The following is a 27460-nucleotide window of genomic DNA, read 5'->3' on the forward strand; positions in this document are numbered from 1 at the left end:
GTAGTAGACCTATAGGATAGCATCCGTTTAGCCACCGACTCGCACTCTTATATGCTATTACTGTGAGCTGGGTGCCCTGTGTCCTTACACTACCACTCAAGAGACTCCATCCATGTCATACTGATATTTGTTGTACTCAGTTTGCTATCAAACTCAAGAGCAAACTTAGAAATCTCCTCCTCAAACCTACAAGTCACTATACATATTTTGGCTTGTCACACCAACAACAAGAGCAATACTACTCAACGATTGCTACAACTCTCTATGATTCATTACACGTCATTGCTCCTTAGTTACTCGGCCGATATGACCACATAGCATATCTCTACAACCCTCTATGATTCATTACATGACATCACTCCTTAGTTACTGGGCTAATACTACACATGACATATCTCTATCAACTAGAGGCCTGGAACATGAACGATAGCTCCAAAAGCTTCTACAACCCTCTATGATTCATTACACGTCATCGCTTCTTAGTTACCCACAAGATTGGTTAAGTTATGACATAATTTGTCTATAGGGGTACTCTGACCTTGGACCTCCTTTCACTTCCTATAGGCTAGGAAATTAGGAGATGGTTCAATGGGATTCTCTTACATCGACTACAGTTACCAAGCCTGGTTAGTCATGGAAAGTCTTGGAAAATGAGAGAACTACACTCCTTTAGCATAAATAGGATTGCCCTTTCCTTAAGAAAGGGCAAGCAGACAATACAGAAAATCGACTATCACATACTTCCACGTCTTTTCCAAGCTTCCAAGCATTCATCTTGTTACTCCTTGTTTGTGAAAAGTGAGTGAGGTGTTAACCTCTGACTTATCCCTTAGTTCTCATACTCAACATCTGTTACAACTTGTCTAAACCACTCCACTACATCATACACTTGATTGCTGTGTTGTGGAATAGTCTAAGCTACAACCCTTTGGCTCTGTTTCCTAAGACAGTGTGTTGTCTTAGTAAAATCATCCCTCCCCTGGGTGGCTAGATTCTCACATCTGGTGCATCCACACTTTGGCTCCAATTGATGGGAATCGACATCCTGGTGGCCAATTAAGCTCATACCAACACGGGCAGATTATTGGGAGGCAGTCAGATGGTGCAACACCTACTAAGATTGCACACGACCTAAACCTTGACCGAAGCACCGTACGATATACAATTGCAGTTGACTCAATACGCACTGAGGGCAAGAGCCTACCCCGTACACCATGGGGAAAGTCATATACAGAAGCAGAGCAACGCCTTATACTGCGCCACGTACGCCTAAACCCAAAGGATACATACCAAGAAGTAAAGGATGCTTGTAATGTTGCTTGCTCAACATCAACTATAAAGAGGATACTACAAGAAGCAGGCATAGGCAATTGGCGTGCAAAGTGTCACCCTTTCCTACTGCCAATACATGCAGCTAAACGGCTTGCATGGTGTTTAGCATGGAGGAATTGGACAAGCAGAGGATTGGGGTAAAATTGTGTGGAGTGATGAGTGCTCTGTTGAGCGGGGGCAGGGTAACAGGAGCGAGTGGTGTTTCCGCACACCTGCTCAGAAGTGGCAAAGAAGAACATGAAGATCATGGTTTGGGGGGCCTTTTGGGCAGAAGGCCGGAGCAATTTATACCTTATGGACTGTGACTTTGAGTCAAAGAAGTTTGGATATACTGCAAACTCATACCTTGAGGTTCTAGAAGCAAAACTCCTCCCTATTTTTGAGAGTCTTGACTCTAGCTACTCATTTATGCAAGATAATGCTCCTATCCATACTGCTGGTATGGTTACAGACTTTCTTGAGGAGCATATGATTACTACACTCTATGGGTGGCCGCCCTACCCACCTGACCTCAACCCAATTGAGCACATTTGGTGGCACTTGAAAACCCGGGTGTGTGAGATGTTCCCTGAAATTGCAAAGGATAAATCAAACTCAGAACATGCAAGACAGCGTCTAGAATCATGTTTGCAAGCAGCATGGGACACATTAGACAAGTCATTGTTTGATAAATTGTATAAGAGTATGCCGAGTAGAATTGAGGCATGCATTCAAGCAGACGGGTGGCATACAAAATACTAGAATACTCATTTTTTATACTAGATACTATAGGGGCTTATTTTGTATAGCTTTCAATTCTAATTACAATGGATCGATTTTTACATCTATCGCTCTAAAATTGCATAACGTAGTTCACAAGCGAGTTGGCTGCACAAGCGAGTTGGCAGATTTTTCTTGGCGTACGCGCTTTTGACTTTAAACTATAATAACTTTTTTTACAAAAATGGGTCGTACGTGGAAAGAGTCTGATCTTGTATTAGCTGTAAAAGCTCTTCGAGATAACCCACAGTTAAAAACTACAATTATTGCGCGGATATATAATCTGCCTCGTACGACACTGTCTAATAGATTACACGGGACATCTGCACGACGCGATATTATCCCTCAGAATCGAAAACTAACTTTGTTAGAAGAGGAAACGATCGTACGACATATTCTTGACTTGGATTCGCGATCATTCCCTCCTCGAGTTAGTTGTGTTGAAGATATGGCAAATCGACTGCTTGCAGACCGAAATGCGCAACGCGTCGGAAAGAACTGGACTACGAACTTCGTATGACGACAATCACAATTACGGACGCGTTTTAGCAGACAAATTGATTATCAAAGAGCTAAATGCGAAGATCCAAATGCGTATAACACGTGGTTTCACCTTGTACGAAACACAATTGACAAGTACGGAATCCTTGAGACGGATACATATAACTTTGACGAGACAGGGTTTCTAATGGGCCAAATATCATCTGAAATGGTTGTGACAAGCGCTAAACGCAAAGAAAAGGCTCGTACGAAGCAGCAAGGCAATCGAGAATGGTCTACAGTTATTCAAGGAATTAGTGCAGATGGGTTTGCGGTACCGCCATATATTATTGTTGCAGGCAAAACTCACTTGTCATCCTGGTATGAAAACAGTCAATTGCCGCACAATTGGGTTATTGCAGTAACTGCAAATGGCTGGACTACAAATGAGCGAGGGTTAGATTGGATTCAGCACTTTGATCGACATACAAAACCTCGTACGAAAGGTGTATATCGACTTTTGATTCTCGACGGACACGAGAGTCATCATTCGACCGATTTTGAGCTATATTGCAAAGATCACAACATTATTACTTTATGTATGCCTGCTCATTCATCTCATAAGCTTCAACCCTTTGATGTTGGGTGTTTTCGAGCTTTAAAACGTTCGTACGGCACTGAAATTGAAAAATTGATGCATGCACATATTACCCACATTTCGAAGGAAGACTTTTTTCCTGCATTTCATGCTGCGTTTCGTGCAGCACTTACAGAGTCAAACATTCGAGGAGGATTCTGCGGAACTGGTTTAGTGCCGTACGATCCGCAGTATGTGATTTCACAGCTTGATATTCGAGTTTCTACGCCAACTCCACCGCCAACTTCGTCCGATCTGCCTATGGTATGGGAGCCAAAAACGCCGCACAACGTGATCGAAACGCAATTACATACTAAATATGTGAAAGAAAAGATTGTACGACATCAAGATAGCTCGCCAACTGCGCTTTTGTCAAGTGTAGATCAATTTGCAAAAGGTGCAACACGTGCAATCCACGAACTGGTTTTGTTACGCGAAGAGAACACCGCATTGCGTAAAGCAAATGATGAACTTAGTCGACGCCGTTGTACGAAAAAACGTCGAATTCAAGACGGAGGATCACTTAGTTTACAAGATGCACAAGATTTTCAAGCTCAAATTGATGTTGACGCGCAGTTACAGACTGATTTGGTTCAAAGTAGTGGTCGTACAAAGGTTGGCGGGCCACAACAACGACGATGTAAAGCGAAGAATTTCGACACAACGTACGAACGTGCAAGAATGGTAGAATTGAGCTTGATAATTCCGATTCTGAATAGCTTTAATAATTTAAATAATTAATTGTTGTGTTATTTAACGTTTTGTTTGTATGCCAAGAAAAATCTGCCAACTCGCTTGTGCAGCCAACTCGCTTGTGAACTACGTTATGCTACGAGCAAATTAATTATCTACGTTCGGTGGCTTCACGGGTGGTTTTGCGATTCGGTTAATAGCAGTGGTCGGTGACTGTACCATGTCTATAGAGCCAGGCATATCTAAACTATACTGCCTTATGGCCAACCCCTGCCGCTTCGTTGGATCTTACGTGTTAGAATTGATTGGCTATTAAATGTCGAAATTCGTGATTGGTTGTGTTAGCCTAGGACCCACTTATTGGGGCCTAATGTGTATGAGAATTTTTCACCTACGGCCCTAGGCCCGTAACGGTCCGTAACCCCTGTCCGTAACTCCTTACTTTGCATATAGTTCTATCTGTAGTTGTAGCTGTGTTCTGTGTTGTTTTTGAAGCTATTGGCCTGCTACATAGGTGCTTGCGATGAGTTCTTCGCCCCCTATTCGGTGTACGTATTGCCACGCCTTCCGCGAGGCGTCACTCTTCCGTACAAATCAGCTCGGAAGACGCTACGGGACCTGTTCTACGTGCGCTTCTACCCGTACTTCTCACCGTATCCAATGAAGGGTCTCGCCACGTATTATAGCACCCGTTACAGGTAGCATACCGCCTCTTACGGACGTTCCACCCCCCGTTACGGACTCTATTCAACCGCAACCGCAAAGGCGTCGTCGTGGTCGGCCGCCACGACAGCCACAACCTATATTACCACACCCTACGGAGTCTACAGTCATTGAGGATCCCGTTGCAGTCCGTCACTCTAAGCCGCCTGGCTTTCTCTCTTCCTTTATACAGGCTACTCCACATAACCTTGGTGTAACGCTGACTTCTAAACGATAGAAGACACAGAGGTTCTCTTGCGTAAAGGTTTACTTATCAGAGGAGGCAGGGGATCAGACACAAAGGCTTCAAGTAACACGTTACTAGTATATAACAAATACTGTATTGAGTTGAGCACGAAGCTCCTATCTAAGGAAATACTATCTACTTATATAGTGGCGTCGTGCCTAGTGGACTCTTGGGAACTCACTCGAGTCCTCGGAGTCCTGGACTCTTAGGACTCTTCTCATCATCCTGTGAGTCCATCACGTGCCTAGTGGACTCCTGGGAACTCACTCGAGTCCTCGGAGTCCTGGACTCTTAGGACTCTTCTCATCATCCTGCGAGTCCGTCACGTGATACTTTCGGAACTACTATTCCCCGCTGCCCCTCCAGGTACCAGGGCCGGTCTCATGCGACCTCCCTCCTTCCTGTCCTGTAGTTGGCCAGCCTTCTTGTTCCGTCGTAACACTTGGCCGGCTTAACCATGAGTGTAAATATTGCGCTGCCCTGCACTGGATAGAAGAGACTACACAGGATAAGCAGTATGAGATATGCTGCAAGAAAGGAGATGTAGACCTTCCGACGTTACGGATGCCCCCCTTATATTTACGGAAGTTATTTACGGACCAAGACCCAAGAGGGAGGGCCTTCCGTAAGGAGATCTGCGAATATAACAATGCCTTGGCTTTTACTTCCGTAAGCTATACTCGCGATTCATGGATTAATGAGAACTCTGGAATACAGAGTTTCCAGATCCACGGCGAGCTATTCCACTACCAGGGCCCATTACAGCCTAATACCCAGGAAACCCCTACCTTTGCGCAGCTCTTCTTTTACGACCCTTCTTATGCTACAGAAGCCCGTCGATTACAGCACCCGCAACTCGATTCTACGGTTCTTAGCCAGTTACTACAGCTGCTTACGGACCATAATCCGTTTATCCACATATATAAGACAGCTCGGGAGCGACTTGCGGCTGTTCCGGATGGTAATAGTCCGCAACGGGTCATACTCAACCCGCAGATGCGTCTTATAGTCGAGAGTGGTGCTGATAAGCGCCGCGAGAACCTACCAACAAGTGATGAGATTGCAGCTGTTATTCCGGAGGAGCTAGGAGATTCCGGTCCGTGAGACTTGGTATTAGCCTTCCGTAACACTTCAAACGGGCGGCGGCAGCTATCAAAGGTTCATGTTACGCATGCCTCTTATATGCCACTCCACTACGTGCTCTTATTTGTCTTTGGTGAATACGGGTGGCATTGGGGTCTTACCTTATGGGAGAATAACGGTCCACGGCAGCAACGGCGGCTAGAGCAAAGACCATTCTACCGCTTCTACATGTTCACCCGTAACGAGTGTTTTAATACTCTACACCATGCTGGGCGCCTCTTCCATGGTGATTTGCGAGTCTACAGCCCTAAGTTGGCTCCGTAACAACCAAAAATCCATCCGTTCAGATGTGTACAGTGGCTTAGCTGACGCTATCTCTCGCGACGACGTTGATATGGATAGTCTCAGCCATCGCGTTGTATTACCTTCAAGCTTTACGGGTAGTGATCGTGCAATGCAGCGCCTTTATCAGGATTCGATGGCTATTGTACGCCACTTTGGAAAGCCTACGTTTTTTATCACCTTTACGGCTAATCCAAAATGGCCAGAGGTTACAAATGCACTGTTTCCAGGTCAGCAAGCTACGGATCGGCCGGATCTTATTGCCCGAGTATTCCACCTAAAGGTCCGTAGCCTACTTACGGACCTTAAGGATGGTGTGCTTGGGCAGTATGTCGGCCACGTATATACTATTGAGTATCAGAAACGGGGCCTACCACATATGCACCTATTACTCTTCATTCAGGGGTTCCAATTTAACGTTCCGTCCCTAATTGATGAGGTGGTCTGCGCGGAGCTCCCGGATCCAGCTTGGGATGTTACGGGCGAGCTTACGGATGTGATAATTTCCACAATGACCCATGGGCCATGTGGAGATGATCATTTACGGGCACCGTGTATGGCCCGTAAATCACCTGCATTACTGCTACAATGTACGAAACAGTTCCCAAAGCCATTTGCACCTGCTACTATTGTTACCGAGGAGGGATACCCTCAATACAGGCGTCGCAATGATGGCCGGACGTTTACGGTCCCACGGCCAGGCTTACGGACTGAAAACGTCGTCCGTAATAACCAGTGGGTAGTTCCATACAACCCGTATCTACTTCAGAAATACCGTTTGTCATACTGACATTCGTTGCACTCAGTTTGCTATCAAACTCAAGAGCAAACTTAGAAATCTCCTCCTCAAACCTACAAGTCACCATACATATCTTGGCTTATCACACCAACAACAGAAGCAATACTACTCAACGATTGCTGCAAACTCTTCTACTACATCTGTTTATGCTACATACATCACGGCATATCATTTGGACACTCATTGAACAAGTTATTAAGAAACTCTCCTCCTTAAGGGGGTGGGCCAATACTACCACATGGCATATCTCTACCAACTAGAGGCCTAGGAACATGAACGATAGCTCTAGAAGCTTCTACAACCCTCTATAATTCATTACACGTCATCGCTCCTTAGTTACCCACAAGATTGGTTAAGTTATGACATAATTTGTCTATAGGTACTCTGACCTTGGACCTCCTTTTCACTTCCTATAGGCTAGGAACCCAAGAGATGGTTCTATGGGATTCTCTTACGTTCACTACATGATTAGCAAGCTAGTTGTGGGTTGCACTTGATTTCTAATACATTTACCAAGCCTGGTTAGTCATGGAAAGTCATGGAAAATGAGAGAACTACACTCCTTTGGCATAAATAGGATTGCCCTTTCCTTAAGAAAGGGCAAGCAGGCAATACAGTAAATCGACTAGCACATACTTCTACGTCTTTTCCAAGCTTCCAAGCATTGATCTTGTTATTCTCTGTTTTTGAAAAGTCAGTGAGGTGCTAACCTCTGACTTACCCCTGAGTTCTCAGACTCAACATTTGTTGCAACTTGTCTAAACCACTTCACCACATCATACACCTGATTGCTGCGTTGTGGAATAGTCTAAGCTACAACCCTTTGGCTCTGTTTTCTAAGACAGTGTGTTGTCTTAGTAAATTCATCCCTTCCTTGGGTGGCTAGATTCTCATATCTGGTGCACCCACCATTACACCGTTGTCATATGAACGTTGAAGTATGTAGTACTGTACAAGCTGTTAAATATATTCATAAATATATCTATAAGGGCTCTGACCGTACTACACTTGCGGTTGAGTCTAATGATGAGATTGACCGCTATATCCAAGGCCGGTATATTGGGTCTGCAGAGGCTATATGGCGCCTATTTGAGTATCCAACTCATGGTGAATGGCCACCCATAACGCAGCTTTCAATCCATTTAGAGCACAAACAGCCAGTGTACTTTCCAGAAAATCTTTCTTCCCAAGAGCTTGCTGCAAAGCTTAACTCTACGGATAGTACGTTAATGGGGTTCTTCCGTTATAACGCTACGTATGAGGATGGTCAGTCCTTATTATACTCTGAGTTCCCTTCGCAGTTTGTATGGGACAAACGGATCCGTAAATGGAAGCCCCGGCAAAGGGGAATGGATCGGAATATCGGCCGTATGTTCCATTGTAGCCCTACGGCTGGCGAACGGTTCTATTTACGGATGCTATTAACTGTAGTCCGAGGCTCAACGTCATTTAGGGACCTCCGTACATATGATGGTATTTGTCATGAAACTTATCACCAGGCCTGTATTGCCCGCGGGTTAGTTGAAAATGACCAGGAATGGGTCGAATGCTTTAATGAGGCTATTATATTTACGAGTGGTCATGGGTTACGGACGCTATTTCTTACAGGTCTACGGATGGAGATGATGGCTGAGCCGCTTCTCCTTTGGAATCGGTTCAAGGAGCACCTTTGTGACGACTTACTACGAGAGCTCGAACGTAGGAGTGTTTCCATAAGCTCGCTACAGGAGTCACACCTTGATTACGGCTTATACCTACTATCTGTTGGCCTTACGGACATTTGAAAGTCACTTACGGACTTCAACCTACCACTCCCGCAATACGGATGGTCCGTAAGGCTCCCGTATGTAGGCCGAGGCTTTGATCCAGTTATAGAGACAGCTCTTGCGATCTGTGCAAAATCGCCACCGAGTAATACGGGTACGCCACCAAAGAGAACATCGTCCGTAACGGACCGTAAATCGCATAGAAGCCGGTGTACTGCCTCAAAGCAGTATTTATGTTGCATGGGAACCTTGTCCCATATAATAAGGCCAGCCTCTTGTAATTGCATGCCGAGCCTTGAGTTGCGGGTTATAGAACAACACGTCTTACTATCAAGTTTTATAGGAATCTTAAACTGGGTATGAGATGTACACCCGTTAGGCAGTAATAAGGCGGCAATTCCGGTTGAAGCAACACAGAGTACAGACTTCCCCTGCGCACGGAAGTAATGACATAGAGCCTTATATAAAAAGGTCTTTCCAGTTCCCCCAGGGCCCTGTAGGTAGAAGTGGGCTGTTTGCGGATCACCTTCAATAGCCGTACAGATCGTACGGAAGCACGTAAGCTGGTCTAGGTTTAGTTTCGACGTAATGCCTCAGGGTTCTCGAGCGCAGATTGTCCAAGCCTGTTTACAGTGCTCATTTGTATGGCCACGGCTTCGGCGGCTACATTTACGGGTTAATATGCGTGTCCGAGGTGGGGTGCTTGATGAGGAATTTGTTACGTGGATTGGGAGAATACCATACGATCCGCAACTTAATGGCATAATACTAATACCGCCGTATATTACACAGTTAAAGGAATTAGATGGCCTTATTGCTGCAATCTACCCAGATAATGTATTACGGCCGCATAATCATGTAGAAGATCTCTTTACGGACCGGGCTATTCTTACGGTCCATAATGAGACCGTATTACACCTTAACGCTCTTATACTGTCTCGGTATCCAGGTCCAGTACGAACCTTACTATCCATTGATACTGCAGACGTTAATGATAGAGGTGGCGATCTTCATCATGTCCCAGTTGAGGAGCTTCAGAATTGCTCACCCGCCCAGCTACCATTATCCTTTCTGCAGCTTAAGGTTGGGGTACCTGTAATGCTCTTACGGAATATAGTTCCGCAGGAAGGATTATGTAACGGGTCACGTATGATTGTTTTAAGCATAACACAGCACTGTCTTGCAGTCCGCTTACTTGGAGAACAATTTTACGGGCAGTTACGGACAATTCCGAGGGTAAAGCTCCAGACGAACGAGGGGGACTTACGATATATCCTTACCCGTAAACAGTTTCCAGTCCGGTTATGTTTTGCAATGACTATTAATAAGTCTCAAGGCCAGTCATTTAAGTTTGTTGGAGTTGATTTACGGGCACCTACATTTAGTCACGGGCAATTCTACGTTGCAATGTCACGGACGTCATCCGTAGCTGGCTTACACGTTCTACTTCCGGAAGGTGACGATAACACTACACCTAACGTTGTATATCCAGAGGTATTATGTGATATTAATTAGAAATACTATCTATACTACTATTCTACTGCTTACCTTAACTTTATTTACGGGTGGTTACGGGCGTTTATAGGTTTGGATTTCGTCCGTAATATGCTTACGGGTTTAAACACCATCCGTAAACGTCCGTAATCATCTACCAGTTACTTTAATCACATTTTTACAAGAAATAAAACAAGGTTCATTGCCCGTAGGCGTGTCAATTACTATTCTACACTACTTTACATGAATATACGGCCCTTAGGCCTCCTCCTCACCCTCCTCCCCTCCCTATCCCTCTCCATCCTCCTCCTCCTCCGACCTTGGCCCTACCACGACCTCCGTATAGAAGGTCCCGCGAGGGGCAGCCTCCGTAGAGGTGACGAAATCCATCGCCACCCCGGCAAGGGTGTGCCCCAGGCGGAGCCTCCTACGGGAGGCCGGGCTTGCGGCCCGGAAACGCTCGATCCAGGCATGGAGGGTGTGGGTGGGGTCCTCCTCATTCCCAACATAGTAGGGGTCGTCAGGGCGGCGGGTGGGAGGCGCGCGGGAGGCGGCAGCGTGAGCGGGCGACGACGTGCGGGCGCGGCGGAACGAGCGCAGATCTTTCAGCTGGGGGGGGGGCCGCTTTAGGCCACGGCCCACCCCACCCGTAAGCGCCTCGGTGGCGCATGAGGCGGCCGATGCAGCAGGGCGCCGGGCACGTAGACCTTCTACAAGTTAGTTACGGACCGCAAACAATAAGGGAGGGAGGGGACTTACCTGAACGTCCTGAAGGACTACCCGTAACGGGCGCCAAGGGGACCGCAGAGGCTATTCCATCCATGTTAGTACAGAAACCAAAACAAGAGGGGGAGAGAAAACTTACCACGGAGCGAGCAGCGCGCGCCTTCGCCACCGAAGTGGCAGTTGGTGCAGCTCCCATGGAGGAGCCCCTCCGCCCGGACACAACCCGCAAACTGGCCGTATCCGGCCGCGCAGTCGGTACACGGCGGCTGGACAAGCTCGCCGACCGTAAACCCTACGGCCGCCTCGAGGTTCTGCATCCTCGCGAGGTTCGGCGGGTCGGAGGAGTCGAGGGCGCGAAATTCCAAGTGGCGGGCGTCAGGGAGGGCGAGCACAGCTGCGAGGGCGCGGGAGCGACGGGGTTCCTCCAGGAGGCTAGAGTGCAGCAGCTGCAGCGCCATCTGCTGTTGCGGAGTCGGGGAGTCGAGCACAATCGGACGCGGTGAACCTATACATACTGTTAGTATTGATCTCTAATGTTTACGGACGGGGGAGGGGTGTTACTTACTTCTTACGGCCGTAGCTGTGGACGGGCGTGCGGGCGTCGCGGGAGACGACACAGGAGGACGCACAGCTTCGGATCCAGCCTCAGCTATCCAGTTGTTAGTATCTATCTATCTTGCGGGGAGAGGGGTGTTACTTACTGGTGGGTGTTGCGGTCGCCATGGAGGTCGCCGTGTATGTCGCCGTGGATGTCGCCGTGGAGGAGGTTGCGGGTGGGGTCGCGGCCGGGACAGTTGATTCGGACGCAGCTTCTTCTATCCAGTTGTTAGTATCCATCTATCTATCGGAGGGAGGGGTGTTACTTACCGGTTGCCGTTGGTGCGGCGCCAGACTCGGTGGTGGTGGTGGAGGTGGTGGTTGGTGAGGTGGTGGTTGCGGGAGCGGGAGCTTCATCTATCCGTAGGTTAGTATACAGTAATCAATCAAACAAAACAGAAGGAAAGGAAACAAATTGAACTTACCAGTGGCTTTGAGGCCAGAAGCCTCGGCGGTGGCGGGGTTGGTGGAGGTCATCGTCGCGTTGTTTAAGAAGAAAGAAGGTGGGTTTGGAGGGGTTGGTAATATTACTGGGTTTACGCGTCGTGGTCACGTGACCAACGCCCAATCACGTGCTTACGTGGCTTCACGGCAGGCGGCTTACAAACCGGCGCCTACGGCGCCGGTTAACAATACTCGTGACTCCATACCCAGCTTGTACAAGTAACATTCTTTGATGACGATGAGCTTTGAATTGATGGTAGAGGTGGAGATTCTACCAATTGAGAATTAAAGATGTCAGAATTAAGATCGGAAATTTCACTAGATTCTGGCAGCGCTGATGACATTTTGATATGTGGTCTGGCTAATCGAGGGAAAGTTGGAAATAACCTGGTAGAAAGTTTGTACAAGCATTGCACGGGCCTTGTAAGTTATAGGATTAATCACGTGTTTAGTGCAGAATCTTGTGAGATTCTCATGAGATTTCACATTAATATTGTACGGTGCTAAGATTTAATCTTCCTGTATTGTACGGGCAATATAACGCTAGTAATACTAGCGTAAGATATCTTGCGCTAGTAGACAAGATCTCATCCTACTATCGACCACACTGGAGGCGATTGTTGGTGATAGCGCGGACCTAGCGGATTTAGAGCGGGTGAAGGCTTTGGCCACGGTTGTGGACAAGAAGAACGGATTGGGAAAGTACATAATCACTATTGAGTAAACCGGCTCGATCTATGTAGGGAACGGATGGGAAAGTACATAATCACCATTAGGTAGCTATGTAAACAGAGTATATAAAACACCTATTATCCTCCCAAACCGACAACAAATGAGGGTATAAGACGACTCGCTCGTCCGTACACACTATATGCGCCAAAAGTCACCACCCATATACAGTACACCTATTCCGTCTCCCTAATCACAACTCCAGCCCGAAATTCCTTCCTACTCCCTTTCCGGCCGAGGTTCAGCTTGCTTAGCCGCTTCCTCACACTCCCAACCTTGCTCCCCACGCTCGTCGCCGTCGTCGGTCGGTCCAACCCTTCACTCCCATGACTCTCGCTCCTCCGGAGCCCACTTCCATCCGCAGTATCCGTATTCCAATCCCCCTCGCTATCGCTACGCCCAAAGAAACTGCGGCGGTTCTCCTTCCCGCGACTGACACCGCTGTGCATCGACGACCCCTCATCACTGCTCTCCTTCCTCCCCTGTGCCCCCTTGAACGATATGGGCGGCCCCGTCTTTGGTGGTCGGTTCAGAAAGTTAAGCTTTCCAAGCTCCCTCCGCCGTGTAGGGCTCTCCGGCATACTCGAGGTCGTCTGCACCGTGCTGCTGTGCTTCAGACTTGGCAATGGCTGAGGAGGGCTCGGGATACCAGAGCCGAGTTGTGGCGAGGCGACGGACGAAGTTGGCGCAGGCGTTATCTGACGCGGCTGGACCGGCGCGAGGGTGACAAGCTCGGGGCCAAAGGTAGATTCAAAGTCTAAACTGTTAGCAATGATAAAAAATGTGGACTCATAAACTCACGTGAGGTTAGCTCTTCTTGTCTGTAGCGGACGGTGGGGTGCATGGATCTCGAGAACATAGTCAGGATGCGCTTGATCATGATGGCATGGTCGATCAGGGCTATCCTCAATGCGCTCTGAAGAGGCGATAGTATGACCACTTGCTCCTCGCCATCCTCATCAAACGAAGGGAGCGGAAGAAGGGCTCTGTATCGTGCAATCGATGACTCCGATGAATGTGATACAGAGATGGAGATTGCTTCGACAAGAAGAGGAACTACAGCTTCGTCGCCATCGGCGGCCTTTCGTTCGACAGAAGTCATTTCTTGTGTCTTCCGGACCGTCCGCTCGAGAGCAGTCTGTAGCGGCGACAGACGTATCCTCTCCACAGTGATGATTTCGCTCCTCCGCGAGATCGTGGGGAATTGATCGGCCGTGATGTAGACCATCTTCTCTGCGAAATGCTCCTCGACTGGCCCTGAGGTATTTCGCGACACGGTCGTGGCGAATTGCTGGCAGTGGGCGGACAAGAGATAATCTCTCGTCACATTAGACACCTTGGCTCGTTGGAAGACGGCGTGATCTAGGTTTCGGTAAGGACCAAGTGACGAGACCTTCAGGAACTGCCCTTCGACATCATCAGATTCGAGTTGGCTGACAATCTGTGCTCCTGGGTATTGTTCCTGCAGGTGGTCTGTGAAGGCCGACGTCTTCTCTGCTGGTGCCCCTTCAAATACAAACTCCTTGTCTCTCACGCCAGGTGGGAATCCCAATCCTCGATAGGCAACAAGGAAGTACTTCACCATCGGTTTGTTGCTCTTGGCTATACACTCATAGACAGAACCAATCGCTCGCTGCGTCCTGGCCAGCTTCGAAAAGTCAAACACGTTCTCTTCATACTGCTCCCGCAACTCTTTGTACGCGACAAGAGCGCTGCTCCACGCATCCCCTTCTTCGAAATGCTGAATCATATCAAAGTAGATGCGTTCCTTGCGTTCAAAGGCACTTTGAGCGGGGAAATCTGGGTCCGATAGGGGTGGAAGAATCTTTAACGGATCCCAATCGTACAGATCAGCATGAAGGCGCAACGCAAGCCCTGCTTCTGTAAAGTTGCGGGATTCTGCTTGTACAACCGAAAGTTGATGAACATAACGGATGAATATCTCCTCTTTCTGCATATCCCGGAGGAAGTCCATCAGGCGTAATCGGTCGATGAGTGCAGAAGCTTCGTTTGCATTGTCCGCACTGTACACGGCGACGAGCAGATCCAAGAACTCGTCAATAGTCGCAATCATATCGCTCAGCGAGGCATACATGTTGTCGTCTGGCATTGTGGAAAGAGGCTCAAACAGATCCAAGAGCTCATTGACGAAGAATTTCTGCAGTATGCTTTCGGTGAGGGGCTTCGACTTGAAGAGCAGGTCGAGGGAGTCAATCATCTCCATCTGTATCGCTGAGAGGTCTTCACTCAAATTCCACTCGCTCGCAATCATGGTCTGCAGCACTTCGACGGCAACGCGCCGTAGACCTTCGTGCACGCTCAAGCACAACTCCATGATAGGACCGACAAGCCCTGGTACATACTGCACTTGGTAACCACCAATCTTCTGCAGCCCATAATGTTGCTTCTCCTCAGGGGTCGTTTCCCAGCCAATGGCTTCCCAAGTACGTCGTAAGAGCTCAGCTCCCTGTTCTCTAATATCACCCGCAATCTTCCACACGGCGCGTCTCTTCTGCTCGGGGAAAGTCTCCAACGCGAGTGCATCGCTACCAATAAGCTTCAGTAGCGTCGTGAAGAACGACTTCCACAGATCCGTATTGTAATCCATGCCAGCCTCTTCTTCCGGGTCTGGCAGGAATGACTCGAGCAAGATCTTCGCAATATATTCGAGGGTTTTCATGGTAGATCGGTGGTGATAGATGCGTATGCTCAGCCAAGATTTCGGGAACGCCTCACACTCCAGAATGCTCGTATGAACGCGAAGCGCATCTTGCAACAGCGTAGACATCTCATCTTCTGCCAACTCCAGCTGCATTCCCTGCGGGCGATTCGATATAGCGGACAAGATTGCAGACAGCTCGACAAGCGCCTCATCAAACTCGGGCTTGCTGCCTTCGATTGGCTTGGTTGCGAATGGATATGAAGTAGGGAACAGCAAGGACAGTCGGCTGCTTGGCCGCCTCGGCGCCCTCTGGATCGCGAGATAAGAGTCGATAATCTTGGGAATATGATCAGGGATTTCAGGACCAAGCATCTCAATCTGGATCGACATGACAGAGCAGCAAAGTCGAACTTGGTCATGCCACTGCGACGTAACCTCTCCAGTCTTGCCCCAGTGAGGCGCAATCCACCTTACAGTGTTGGTTGCTAACGCGGCTTTCTGATCCGGCTGCGAGAAGAGTTCGAGTTTGGCGTAGTTGATGATCAAAATTAGCTTGTACAGGACGAGCTTGCCCTTCACCGCTGAACACGAGTCCATAAAGTCGATCGCAATATGCAAAATTTCCTCCGTAGTAAGCAATCCGTTCAGCTCAGGCAGCCAGCCCTGGAAATGCTGCACAGCCAGCGTCTGACTGCCGACTAATATCGGCGCCGTGTTACGCATGAGCGCATCCAGGGCCTTGAAAATCCCTCGGAGCTGCCGCGAGAATCCAGAACCGTTTGCGATTCCAATGTCAGCCTCCTTGACTATTTGTTGCCCTCGCGCATGCGTAATAAACTTCAAAATATGTCGGGTAACCTTGAATGTGGCTCGCAGTCGCTTCGAAGACTCGGCATCGGTTGGATCCGAAAGAAGGCGAACAAAACTTCTGACCAAACAAGGAGTTGCAAAGGGATAGTTGAACTGGGTCTCCGCATAATGGTCAACAAGAGGACCGAGATTAAATCGGCGGTCGTGGACGATTCCAAGGACAGTGACCAAGGCATTGAACACGAGGTCTTCAAAAGTATCATTGCCAGCATGCTCAACCAAAACTGCAAACATGGAGTCAAGAACGTCATTCAGAAGCTTCACAATCTCAATCTCCGGAACAAACACCAGCCGTTTGAGGAGATCCGACAGTTCGCCGATAGATTGATCTTTCCAGTTCAAAAGACCAAGTAGAACTTTATCTTGCGAAAATCGAGTGCTGCAGAGATACGTCTGTACTCTCATCTTTGACAACGGTCCGGTGATTGCCTCGTCCTTGGAAACATCATCTTTGCCACGTGCGTTCCAGGGTGCTCCAAGATAGCCTCCCCGGCCATTCGTGTCTGGCCATGTGTGAGTGGTCGTCTCGTCGTACTTGTACATCAGTAATGAGTGGTGGCCATCGCGTGTAAACGCCTGCTGGTGCCACAGAGGAAGGTGGGAGATTGCGAATGGTTGGTTTGGCGCGTCAGAAACGAGGATGGCCAGATGGCATCCAGGAACATCTTGGGGCGGCACGACCAACCTAATAGTCTGATTCCATGCCTCGCCACGCTCCGTGACCGTCGACTGCCAGGAGCTGGCGGGTTCGTCATTCGAAGAAGGATATATGCAATTTTCTATCCTCTCACCAGTTGCCCGTCGGACTTCCATGGTGACCTGCAAGTTGTGGCAAGTCATTTGCGTTGACAGCGCTGTGGCGGAACCAGTAGCGCGAGACAGCAGGGCACCTCGTGGGATCGTCGCCTTGTCAATTGTGACGTAAATATCGGATCGCGGCTTCGTTGGCGCTCCAGAGAATCCCAGTTTGTTCGTGCGGCTGACATTCGACAGGAGAGTCGGCGTAGCCTTGATTAAACTCTCTCCATCTTCACTGGCAAAATGACGAAGGTTCAGATGCATGCGCTCAGCCTTTGCAGACTTCTCATAGCAGCCTGTCTTGCTTTCAAGCAGGTCCCGAATGACTTCATCCCAACCTTCGCCCAGAGTTTGGGAATCCGAATTGAAGTCTGCCGAAGGTGTCCATATGGACATTACTTGCTCCACATCTGCGTCTTGCTTCATAATCGAATTCAGCTTCAAGGCACCCACACCGACTGTCCTAGAGACAACCTTTCCAGTTGCAGTGCGTGGAGGCGTCTTTCCTGTTTTTGAGTCTGAAGTCTTTGGCGGGTTTTCCACTTCCTTTTCGGCAACGGAACTCATCTTTGAAACTGGCGAATTTCGCGAATGGGTGGCCCGCTGAGAGCTCTTCCTCCACATCAGGCTTCTGCGAGCTGATTTCCCAACACTTCCAGATAATGATGTCTTCTCGCCAACAGATGATGGAAGGTTCTCACGGGACACCATGCCGGACCGAGACTCGGGCTGCTTGCCATACAGTGGCTGTTGGTTCTGCTGGACCTTTGCGATAAGGAACACCTCGGTGTCCGCCGAGTTTGTGTCGCCAATGTCTGCCGATGTCAAGTCCATGAACAGCGTCCTCATATCTCGAGCTACGGCCAGGCTTTCTAGTGATCCATTGGGAGGAATCTCGAGCACGAAGCTTTCCGATAAGGTAGCTGGAAATGCTTGCTGTGTTCTGGACGCCAGGTATAAGACGAGAGTTGTCGTCTCGGTCGACGCGCCAACAAATCCTTTGACGTCTACCAACAAGTGATGCAAAGAAACTGACTCCACCTGATGCTGGGGATTCTCTTCGAGACAGCTCATAATCGACTGGAGCGACGTAATCTCCACGGCCGAATCTTCCCCCGTCAAGACCCTGCCCCGTTCCGTAGGGCTCCTGACAATAACTTCGCCGCTCACAAGCTTGTTCCCCTTCACCAGATCCCATATTGTCTTCTCTCGGAGCTGTTCGACTTCGTGGGTGGTCAAGACGTTGTGTAAGAGTTGTTGTCTTGACTTATCCAGCCCTTGGACGAGGCTCGTCGTCATATCCAGCAGCGGGTATTGCCTCGACAGTAACAGTTCGTGAAGGTTCGCCGAGTGCCATTCTCGTAGGCACGATGCGATTTCGTCCACGAGCGGTTCGGAGAGGGAGGTTGGTGTCTCGTCGCCAATGTTCAGCATGGGGACGGGAGCTGCAGGTTTCGGGGCATTCGTATCTCGCGCGACGGGTGGTAGCGTTCCATTTCGCAGGTCGTCGCGCAGGCTGTTTCTCTTCTTCGTATTCTTCGTTCCGTTCGTGAGCCTCTGTGCGATGTTGTTCAGGCTATTCGCGCTGCCTTCGCTCTTGCTCAAAGTCTCGTCATGATAGCCATTGGGTTGGAGGCTCTCTGTCAACTCCTCCTCACTGCTCTCGCCCAAGACTTCCCTGACCTCTACGCAGCTTCTTGGGAAGATGCCGGAGAAGACCCGAGATTCCAGCGTCTGGCCCTTCACGCTGGTCAAGCCAGCCAGCAGAGACGGCGGCGCAATGAGGTATCCCCTAAACCAGTCTCCATTCTTCCCGCCCTGCTCGATTATGTAGAGTTCATCGCCGAGTTCGAGAGGAAGGTCCGCTGCATTCTGAGCTTGGAAGGGAAAATTTGCGACAGCGAATGCGATCTGAGGTAGGGGTTGCCAGGGCATTGCTCTCGTTGCGCCTTCGCTTCAATTATAATCGATTGTCGCAATTCATCAGGGTTGAATCGTTTCGGCACGGTCGCAAGAAGACCACAGCAATCAATTGCGCGTCGGAGATTTTTAATACAGTACAGGGTCAAATGGAATTCAGGCAGATAGTACGCCAAGAAGCACGATAATATGAAGGGATTCACAGTGTCGTACGTAACACACTGGAGCACAAGAGCCAAATTCTTTTGAGTGGACCGAGTCTTGAGGGGCTGGCCAACCGAGCTGTTGCTGCCCTTTTCCTTTTCGGGGCTGGTACAGTTGGTACGTACTCCCCATCTGGGCCATCGGCTAAACAAAGGGTCCGTGCCGGTCTACTGCAGCCCCTCAAGACTCGGTCCCCTCAAAAGAATTTGGCTCTTGTGCTCCAGTGTGTTACGTACGACACTGTGAATCCCTTCATATTATCGTGCTTCTTGGCGTACTATCTGCCTGAATTCCATTTGACCCTGTACTGTATTATTACTGAGCTATTCCTGTTTGGGTGGTGAGAAGCACGTGACGTCCATTTTGGTCGTGGTCGGCCTGATCTCATCTCAACCTGACATTTGCGGCAGCCATATCTCGCTAAACAACACACAACCACGCTAAACTCAATTCTTCGCCATTAGGGTTTGCTTACCTCATCCCCACTGCAAGAATATTTCGAAGCTCGAGATCTGAACATTCGACGAACTCCAAGCACGACACCTCCGCCAAACGCCCAACACAACACATTTGCGCTTCAGAAATCACCTGGTATGTACAAGCCAGAGTCGATGGCATCGATGCGCACATTCAAGAGGATCATCTCGATGAATTGCCGCTGCGTCATTCCACAGTCTCGTCCTCCAATCTCTCGAAGCACAAGACTCCCCCAACAATCACAACAAACCCCCCAAAACACCTCCACCCGCACACAGGCACCATCATATATCTACACAGACACAGGCTAACCTCTTCTTCACTCGCAGAATCGCAATAATGGGTATCTCTCGCGACTCCAGGCACAAGCGCTCCGCTTCAGGAGCCAAGCGTTCCCATTACCGTGCGTAGTAGAAGCCCGTATGAGCTGGGCACCCTTCACCGGGTGTCCGCGATACGTTCCAACCTGTCCAAAATATCTCTAATGATCTTTTTGTTGCAGGGAAGAAGCGCGCTTTCGAAGCCGGCCGCCAGCCAGCCAACACCCGTATCGGCGCCAAGCGCATCCATCTCGTCCGTACCCGTGGTGGCAACCGCAAGTTCCGCGCCCTCCGCCTCGACTCCGGCAACTTCTCGTGGGGATCTGAGGGTATCGCCCGCAAGGTCCGCGTCATCACCGTCGCTTTCCACCCTTCCAACAACGAGTTGGTCCGCACCAACACTCTGACCCGCTCCGCCGTCGTCCAGATCGACGCCGTTCCTTTCCGCCAGTGGTACGAGGCCCACTACGGCGCCAACCTCGGTCGCCGTCGCCAGCAGAAGACTGGTGAGGTCGTCGAGCCAGAGAAGAAGTCCAAGTCGGTCGAGAAGAAGCATGCCGAGCGCCAAGTCGCCCACGGCAAGGTTGAGGCCGCTCTCGAGAAGCAGTTTGAGGCCGGCCGTCTGTTCGCCGTCGTTTCGTCTCGCCCCGGCCAGAGCGGCCGTGTTGACGGTTACGTTCTTGAGGGTGAGGAGCTTGCTTTCTACCAGCGCCAACTCCGCAAGTAGACTATCTACTGGATGTTTACTGGGGCATGTATTTTTGTTTGTGGCATGAGCATCAGCTACAGGGCTCCGGATAGGTGTCAAGGAAGCAAGGCACTAAGTTGCTGAACGAATTCAAAGATCACAATAACCATAAAATTTCAGGAAAAGTGACTCGTGCATGTTTTGTTGACTATCGAATTGTATATTTGTGCAGGAACGCTCGCCTTGGTATATAACGTGCAAAAAATGTCGTGATCATTCTTCATAAATCGTAAACCATACCCAATCCACAAACGGCACTCCAGAAATCAATATCATCCCATATCCAACCCTCCCTGCATTTCCGCTCGTCATCCACATACCAGTCCATGAACTAAACCCCCCACGTCCAAACGGCTCGTCGTGGCGGTGCAACCTCCAACTCGGAAAGGTCCATCTCCAAGGGTTGATCTCCGCTGCTGGGAGCACTCGTGGATTCATGATCTTGGATGGGATCCGCCTGCTTTGAGTCTGAGGGTGTATCTGCGTGAACGCCCGGCTTCTCCAGCACATCCGCTCCGCCTGCCGCACTTCCTCCATCCACAGCGCCAGCTATCGCACCCACTTCCTCTCCTCCCGCAACCCCTTCTTCCGCCATCTTCACATCTTTCTCGTGGTGATAAACAACACCCTTGCCCTTCCAATTCCTTGCCTCCTCCATAACGGCCTCTCCTCCCTCATCATGAACCAAGTCCCACCTCCCATCATGCACCACACCCCCCTTCGGCAGCTCAACCGTAATTTCCCCACTCGTATCCATCTCATCATCCACAAACCCGCCCAACTCCCCCACCATAGCCTCCAGATCCTCTCTCAGCGCACACTCCCTGCACCTCCACTCAACCCCCCCATCTCGATCCGCCACACCCTCTCCCTCCCCCGCAGCATCAACACCCACCCCTTCCTCCCCACAACACCCCGCATGCCAAAGCCCATCACAGCCCTCACACCACCTCACGGCGTCCTCGTCGACGGCGGCCAAATCCCCTCCACAGCTCTCACAGCGCTCCTCCCTTCCGCCTTCCACGATTCTCAGGCACTCCTCCACAGCCGCCAAATCGCCCTCGAGCACCTCGGCCCACACATCCAGCGCGCCGGCCTCCTTCAGTCTTCTCCGCCCCTCGTCAGCTAATTTAGCCAGACGGTCATTCTCCTTGGCCAGCGCCCCAGTCACGCTAAGCAGCCGCGTCTGTTGTGTGGCTAGAGCGATGTTCATGGCGTGTAGATCGCGCGCGCGGGCTTCGATGGGGTGCGTGTATGCGGTTCCGGTGGAGAGGATGGTTGCTTCGAGGGCGGCGCGGGAGGAGGTTAGGGTCTGTGTGTCTGTTGAGGAGGGGGAGGTGGAGGGGGATGCGGTGGGGTTGGAGGCGGGGGGAAGGTGCTGGAGAGGCTGAGTGAGGTGGTGGGGTGGGAGTGGGTTGATGTTAGGGAGGGTTGGGGGATGGGGGCTGCGACGGGGGCTGGGATTTCGGGGGGGTTGTGCACTGTTGAAGGTGAAGGAGCGGCGGCGGTAGTGGGGGGTATTGGCTGGAGGGGCGTAGGGGTTGGTGGGAGGGTGACTGATGGTGCAGTGTGGGAAGCATCTATTGTCGTTGCTTGCTGGGGTGATGTATCGCTGGGGCCGTTGTCACCAGCCGCGACGATAGACAGCCATACTCCATCTTTTGGGACTTCACCAGCCGTCGATTCTGGCAGCTGCTGGGGACCACTCAGCGGTGGGACAGACAGCGCGATGGGTTCCTCGACACCGCCTGGCGCTAGACCTACGGATTCCCTATAACCATTAGCTTTGGGATCATAAGAGGGGGAACAGTGTTTCTTACGGCATTATCTCAAGCCAGCATGCATATAGCAGGAAGATGAGATGAGTTTAAACGGCGCCTGGGATGCATGATGGATCTGGTGACTGGGCAGCAGAGCTTAATTAAGCGCGGATGTGGGTGGTAAGGCTGAAGCTGTGTAATCTGTGTGATGGCGGGGTAAATTGGTATACAGCAGTGTAACGATGTACGGTTACGCTCACGCTACATCCCACTGAGCCAAAAAGACTACAGTATTCTAGCTTGGTGGAATACGCGTAACACGCTATATATATATACAGTATAACCTCCTTGGTACGATATTCAATAGGCCAATATCCTCGATAGTACGATATTTTTTTAGGAACCGATTCAAATACCACACAAAATACGATATTCACGGTATCCTAACAATTTCATCAAGTATCGTCTTATCGTATACCGTTTCGTCATTACAGCTATTGAATATGGCACGCAAACAGCAGATACTCCTTGAACAGCGACGTGCTTTACGGGCTTGGGCACATAAACAACACCCACGACCGTCCCAAAAAGCGTGTATCGAGTGGTTCCAGCAGCAGTACAACCATAAGATCAGCCAATCTAGTGTCTCCGAGCCTCTTTCGACACACTTCGACAGGCTCAATAATATCAAAGACAGCAATCGCGCACGCCTTCGACTTGGGCAGTGGCCAGATCTTGAGAAGATCTTGATTCTTTGGCAGCATCACATCGAAGAGAAAGGAGGGGTGACAAGTGGAGAACTGCTTCGACAGAAAGCTCACCAGATCTGGCAGCAATTACCTCAATACGCTAGCCAACCTTGCCCTGAATTCAGCAACGGATGGATGCAGAAATTCAAGAAACGACATAATATCAAAGAGTACACACAACACGGCGAAGGAGGGTCTGTTCCTACAACAGCAGAAGAAGAGATGAAGGCTTTGCGGACATTAGCGGGGGAGTTTCAAGAAAAAGATATATACAACATGGATGAGACAGGATTATTCTGGAAGATGACACCATCGAGAGGTCTTGCAACTTGTGCACAACCAGGATTAAAGAAGGAGAAAGCACGGGTCTCTTTAGTCCTCTGTGCTAATGCAACTGGAAATGATCGACTTGATGTCTGGATTATTGGCAAAGCAAAGACTCCACGAGCTTTTAAGAATATCAATGTTGCAACTATGGGAGCGCAATGGAGATGGAATAAGAAAGCATGGATGAATACAACAGTGATGGTTGAATGGCTTCAAGCTTTCTATTTACATATTGGAAGTACAAGGCGAGTCTTATTAACAATGGACAACTCTCAGCACATTACACAGCGTTGGAATTAGCACCTCCACCTGCAAATATACAAATTTTCTGGCTGCCTGCAAATTCAACAAGTCGATTTCAGCCTTTGGATCAAGGAATTATTCAGTCATTTAAGGCTAATTATCGTCGACAATGGCTGTCTTATATGCTAGAATGCTTTGAGGCAAATCAAGACCCTCTTAAGTCAATGAATATACACCTTGCAATTCGCTGGATTGTACGAAGCTGGAACCACTTCCTTACAAATACAACTATATACAACTGTTTTCGCAAGTCAACTCTTGTCACTTCTCCAATCTCTCTTCCTACACCACTTAATCCACCAAACATATCAGCTCTCTATGATCAGGTAGCAAGGGCTGGGAATATACATGATGCAATGGCAATTTCAAACTTCCTAAATCTAGAAGAGGAGGTTGAAGTAGAAGAAGAGGGTGAAGCAAACCAAGAACAAGTCTTGCAAGACTTGATAGCAGAACATTTAGGTGTATCTCAAACACAAGATGACGACGACGCGAAGAAGAAGGGCAGCTTGAAGAGCCTGTCTACTCTATACAAGAAGCTCGGAAGGCTATGCAGGTTCTTATTAAATTTACTGAAGGTAGTGCTGAGCTCCAAACAGCTCATTTAAGAGCAATTGAGCATCTGGAGCATGAATTGGAGGCATTAGACCAGAATAGGCATGTTCAAAGTAATTTAGATGGATGGCTTACATAAGCTCCAATAATACGATTTATTCGATAGAACGATAATATTTAGTGGCACCAATTCAATCGTCTTAAAGAGGTTATACTGTACTACAGTACAGCCTCGTTATGACGTTATGTGCTAAGACAATATCCTTGCTTTTGTGATATTTTTTCATGCACCAATTCAAAACTCCATACAAACCCCGATACTCACGAATATTGCATCCAAACCTTCATATATTGTCTTAAATATCTACCAACGTTATTCTAGACAGCTCAGAATGGGCTCAAAAGCCTCAATTACCATCAAACAGCGCCGAGCGCTCCGCAGCTGGGCTCACAAGCAACATCCTCGCCCATCTCAAAGGGCATGCAAGCAATGGTTTCAATGCCAATACAATCGAATACTCAGCCAATCCACAATATCAGAATCTCTCGGGCCTCGATTTGCCTCTCTTGACCAGTCTTTAGACTCAGCTAAGGGATCACGACTCTGAGCTGGTAACTGGCCTGACTTAGAGAAGGTTCTTCTAATCTGGCAGCTTCGAATTCAAGCTAAAGGGGCCATCATAACAGGAGAACTCCTCCGGCAGAAGGCACAGCAGATTTGGAAGCAACTCCCTCAGTACTCACACCAGACTTGCCCAGAGTTTAGCAACGGCTGGCTCCAACGATTTAAGAATCGTCATAATATCCGTGAATATATACAACCCGCAGCTACTTAGAGTCTGCTCCTTAGAGTGAGAGACGAGAAGGCATCCTTACAGCTGCGTTGAAAGGATTCGGCATATTATGGATGGTAAACGGGAGTTATACCTATATGGAGACCCAGCTTACCGGTGTACGGAAGTAATTATACTTGTGCGCGTGGCTACTGATATCTTCCTTCTAAGGAGAAGCAGTTTAATGCTTCTCTATCATCTGTGAGAATTGCAGTTGAAAACACCTTTGGATTAACGCAACAGTTATGGACGTACGCAGCTTTTGATAAAGGGCTTACCAGGAATTAAGAAGATAAATCGCGAATCTCAATTGCGTTACGTGTCAACGCTACAGGATCTGATTGACTTCCTCTTTGGATTATTGGAAAGGCTCGAATGCCTCGAGTTCTTTGCGGAGTTAGTCTTACATCAATGGGAGTACACTGGAGGCATAATAAGAAGGCATGGATGAATTCAACTATTATGGTTGAGTGGTTACAAGCCTTTTATACACATGTAGGATCAACAAGGGATATACTACTAACGATGGATAACTTTTCAGCAGATGCTCTAGCCTTAGAATTGGCTCCTCCTCCTTCAAACATTCGAATATGCTAGCTACTGCCTAATGCTACTAGCAGATACCAGCCTCTTGATCAAGGAATTATTGCCTCATTTAAAATTCATTACCGTCGTCAGTGGCTTGCATGCATGCTACAAGCATTCGACTCAGACCAAGATCCTCTTGTAACGATGAACATTCATCTTGCAATTCGATGGGCATTACGGAGTTGGTTTTATCACGTTACAGGGACGACTATCTACAACTGTTTCCGGAGGTCAACTCTTCTTGTCAATTCAATCAACCTTCCAGTACAGCTTGAGCCTTCTGGCCTTCAACAATTATATGAACAAGTTATACAATCTGGCCAAATACACGATGTCATGAGCATAAACAGCTTCCTCAATCCGATTGAGGAGCAAGAGGAGGAAGACATAACGGGAGGAGGGACTGAGACACTGGAGGAGCTTGAAGATAGACTTCTTCAAGAGGTGATACAGGATGAGCTCGGCTCTCATGAGGCCCAAGATGATGATGAAGACGAAGTCCAAGCTGAGCAGCCTACATACTCACTGCAGGCTGCCAGCAACGCTCTACAAGTTCTGATTGGGTTCATAGAGAGCAGAGAAGATATCCAGACCTCTTATTTGAGGTTATTTGAGCATTTTGAGGGTCAACTGGAGGAATTAAAGCAGCGGGTATTCACAAGGCACATTAGATAGTTGGATTACATAAGCTTCATATATACGATATCCTCATCGTTATGATATATTTTGGCTGCACGGAATCAATCGTCTTAACGAGGCTGTACTGTATACGCACTATAACGGTCGGCACCTGTTACAATTACCCCCTCTTCTAGCCTATAACGTCCTAGCACAATTATAGAGGCTACGTTCAGTCTTCGTAATCTACAGGATCTACTATGCGTATGTGATTAGAACGTGACCTCGTACTGCCCTGTTCATTTGAAGATCCTTACATTCTGAACGCTCAACCATTCCTGAGATCAGGAAGAACAGCCCAGTACGAGGTCAAGAGAGAAAACCTGCCGCTATGCCTCCGCTGCCAACCCTGATCGCGAGGGCACTGAGACCGCCCCCACCACATCTCTGATTGAGAGTGTAGTGGGAACTGAGTCCTCATCAATTCCAGTACGGCATGAGAGCCCACCGGGAATCAAGCCCAGCTAGCGACAGCTCAGGCCCTTGAAGTTGAACTTCGGAAGGAGCTGGAGCTCAAGCAGGCAGGAGAGCGGATCCAGCAGCTGCAAGACCAGCTGCAAGGACACCAAGACGTCAAGGTCGAACCAGTAACGCAGGACAACCTAGCTATCGAGCGCAGCATAACGCCTGCCAGCTCAGTCTCACACGAAGGCGTACCGCGCAGTTGGAGACCAAGAGCCATCACTGAATATCGAGGGAAGACCATCCGCGAACACTCTGAGTTCGTTACGAGTTGTGAGTTGGCCTTCCGCCTTGAGCCAGAATCCAACAAATCGGATGCGTTACGCTGCGATTTTGCAGCCACCTGGCTTGCAGGAGAGCCTTGAACGCATGGCTT

At 49.1% G+C, this 27460-nt stretch overlaps 5 protein-coding genes across 5 annotated transcripts; 2 read left to right on the forward strand and 3 right to left on the reverse strand.

Annotated features, from left to right (window-relative positions):
- Positions 1-10527: 10527 nt before the first annotated feature.
- Positions 10528-12136, reverse strand: VC83_08915 (uncharacterized protein). Its single transcript, XM_024472456.1, has 7 exons — positions 12083-12136; positions 11928-12014; positions 11762-11875; positions 11626-11709; positions 11200-11565; positions 11094-11144; positions 10528-11041 (listed from the first exon to the last, which is right to left on the reverse strand). Exons 1-7 carry the CDS (start codon positions 12132-12134, stop codon positions 10623-10625), a joined length of 1173 nt encoding a protein of 390 aa, XP_024320072.1. The 5' UTR covers positions 12135-12136; the 3' UTR covers positions 10528-10622.
- Positions 12137-12912: 776 nt separating this feature from the next.
- VC83_08916 (uncharacterized protein) lies at positions 12913-19293 on the reverse strand. The gene is made up of 2 exons (XM_024472457.1): positions 13632-19293; positions 12913-13587 (listed from the first exon to the last, which is right to left on the reverse strand). Exons 1-2 carry the CDS (start codon positions 19093-19095, stop codon positions 13007-13009), a joined length of 6045 nt encoding a protein of 2014 aa, XP_024320071.1. The 5' UTR covers positions 19096-19293; the 3' UTR covers positions 12913-13006.
- A 201-nt stretch (positions 19294-19494) lies between these two features.
- On the forward strand, positions 19495-20952 carry VC83_08917 (uncharacterized protein). The gene is made up of 3 exons (XM_024472458.1): positions 19495-19875; positions 20091-20164; positions 20264-20952. Exons 2-3 carry the CDS (start codon positions 20101-20103, stop codon positions 20806-20808), a joined length of 609 nt encoding a protein of 202 aa, XP_024320070.1. The 5' UTR covers positions 19495-19875; positions 20091-20100; the 3' UTR covers positions 20809-20952.
- Positions 20953-20956: 4 nt separating this feature from the next.
- On the reverse strand, positions 20957-22654 carry VC83_08918 (uncharacterized protein; the record flags this gene model as incomplete). The annotated part of the gene is made up of 3 exons (XM_024472459.1): positions 20957-22216; positions 22312-22600; positions 22650-22654. The coding sequence occupies 3 exons, from the start codon at positions 22652-22654 to the stop codon at positions 21161-21163; spliced, it is 1350 nt and encodes a 449-aa protein (XP_024320109.1). The 3' UTR covers positions 20957-21160.
- A 204-nt stretch (positions 22655-22858) lies between these two features.
- On the forward strand, positions 22859-24695 carry VC83_09681 (uncharacterized protein). The gene has a single exon (XM_024473094.1). It carries the CDS (start codon positions 23093-23095, stop codon positions 23963-23965), a length of 873 nt encoding a protein of 290 aa, XP_024328862.1. The 5' UTR covers positions 22859-23092; the 3' UTR covers positions 23966-24695.
- Positions 24696-27460: the final 2765 nt, after the last annotated feature.

Source organism: Pseudogymnoascus destructans, assembly GCF_001641265.1.
Source record: "Pseudogymnoascus destructans isolate 20631-21 unplaced genomic scaffold scaffold_30, whole genome shotgun sequence".
NCBI classification, from domain to species: domain Eukaryota; kingdom Fungi; phylum Ascomycota; class Leotiomycetes; order Thelebolales; family Thelebolaceae; genus Pseudogymnoascus; species Pseudogymnoascus destructans.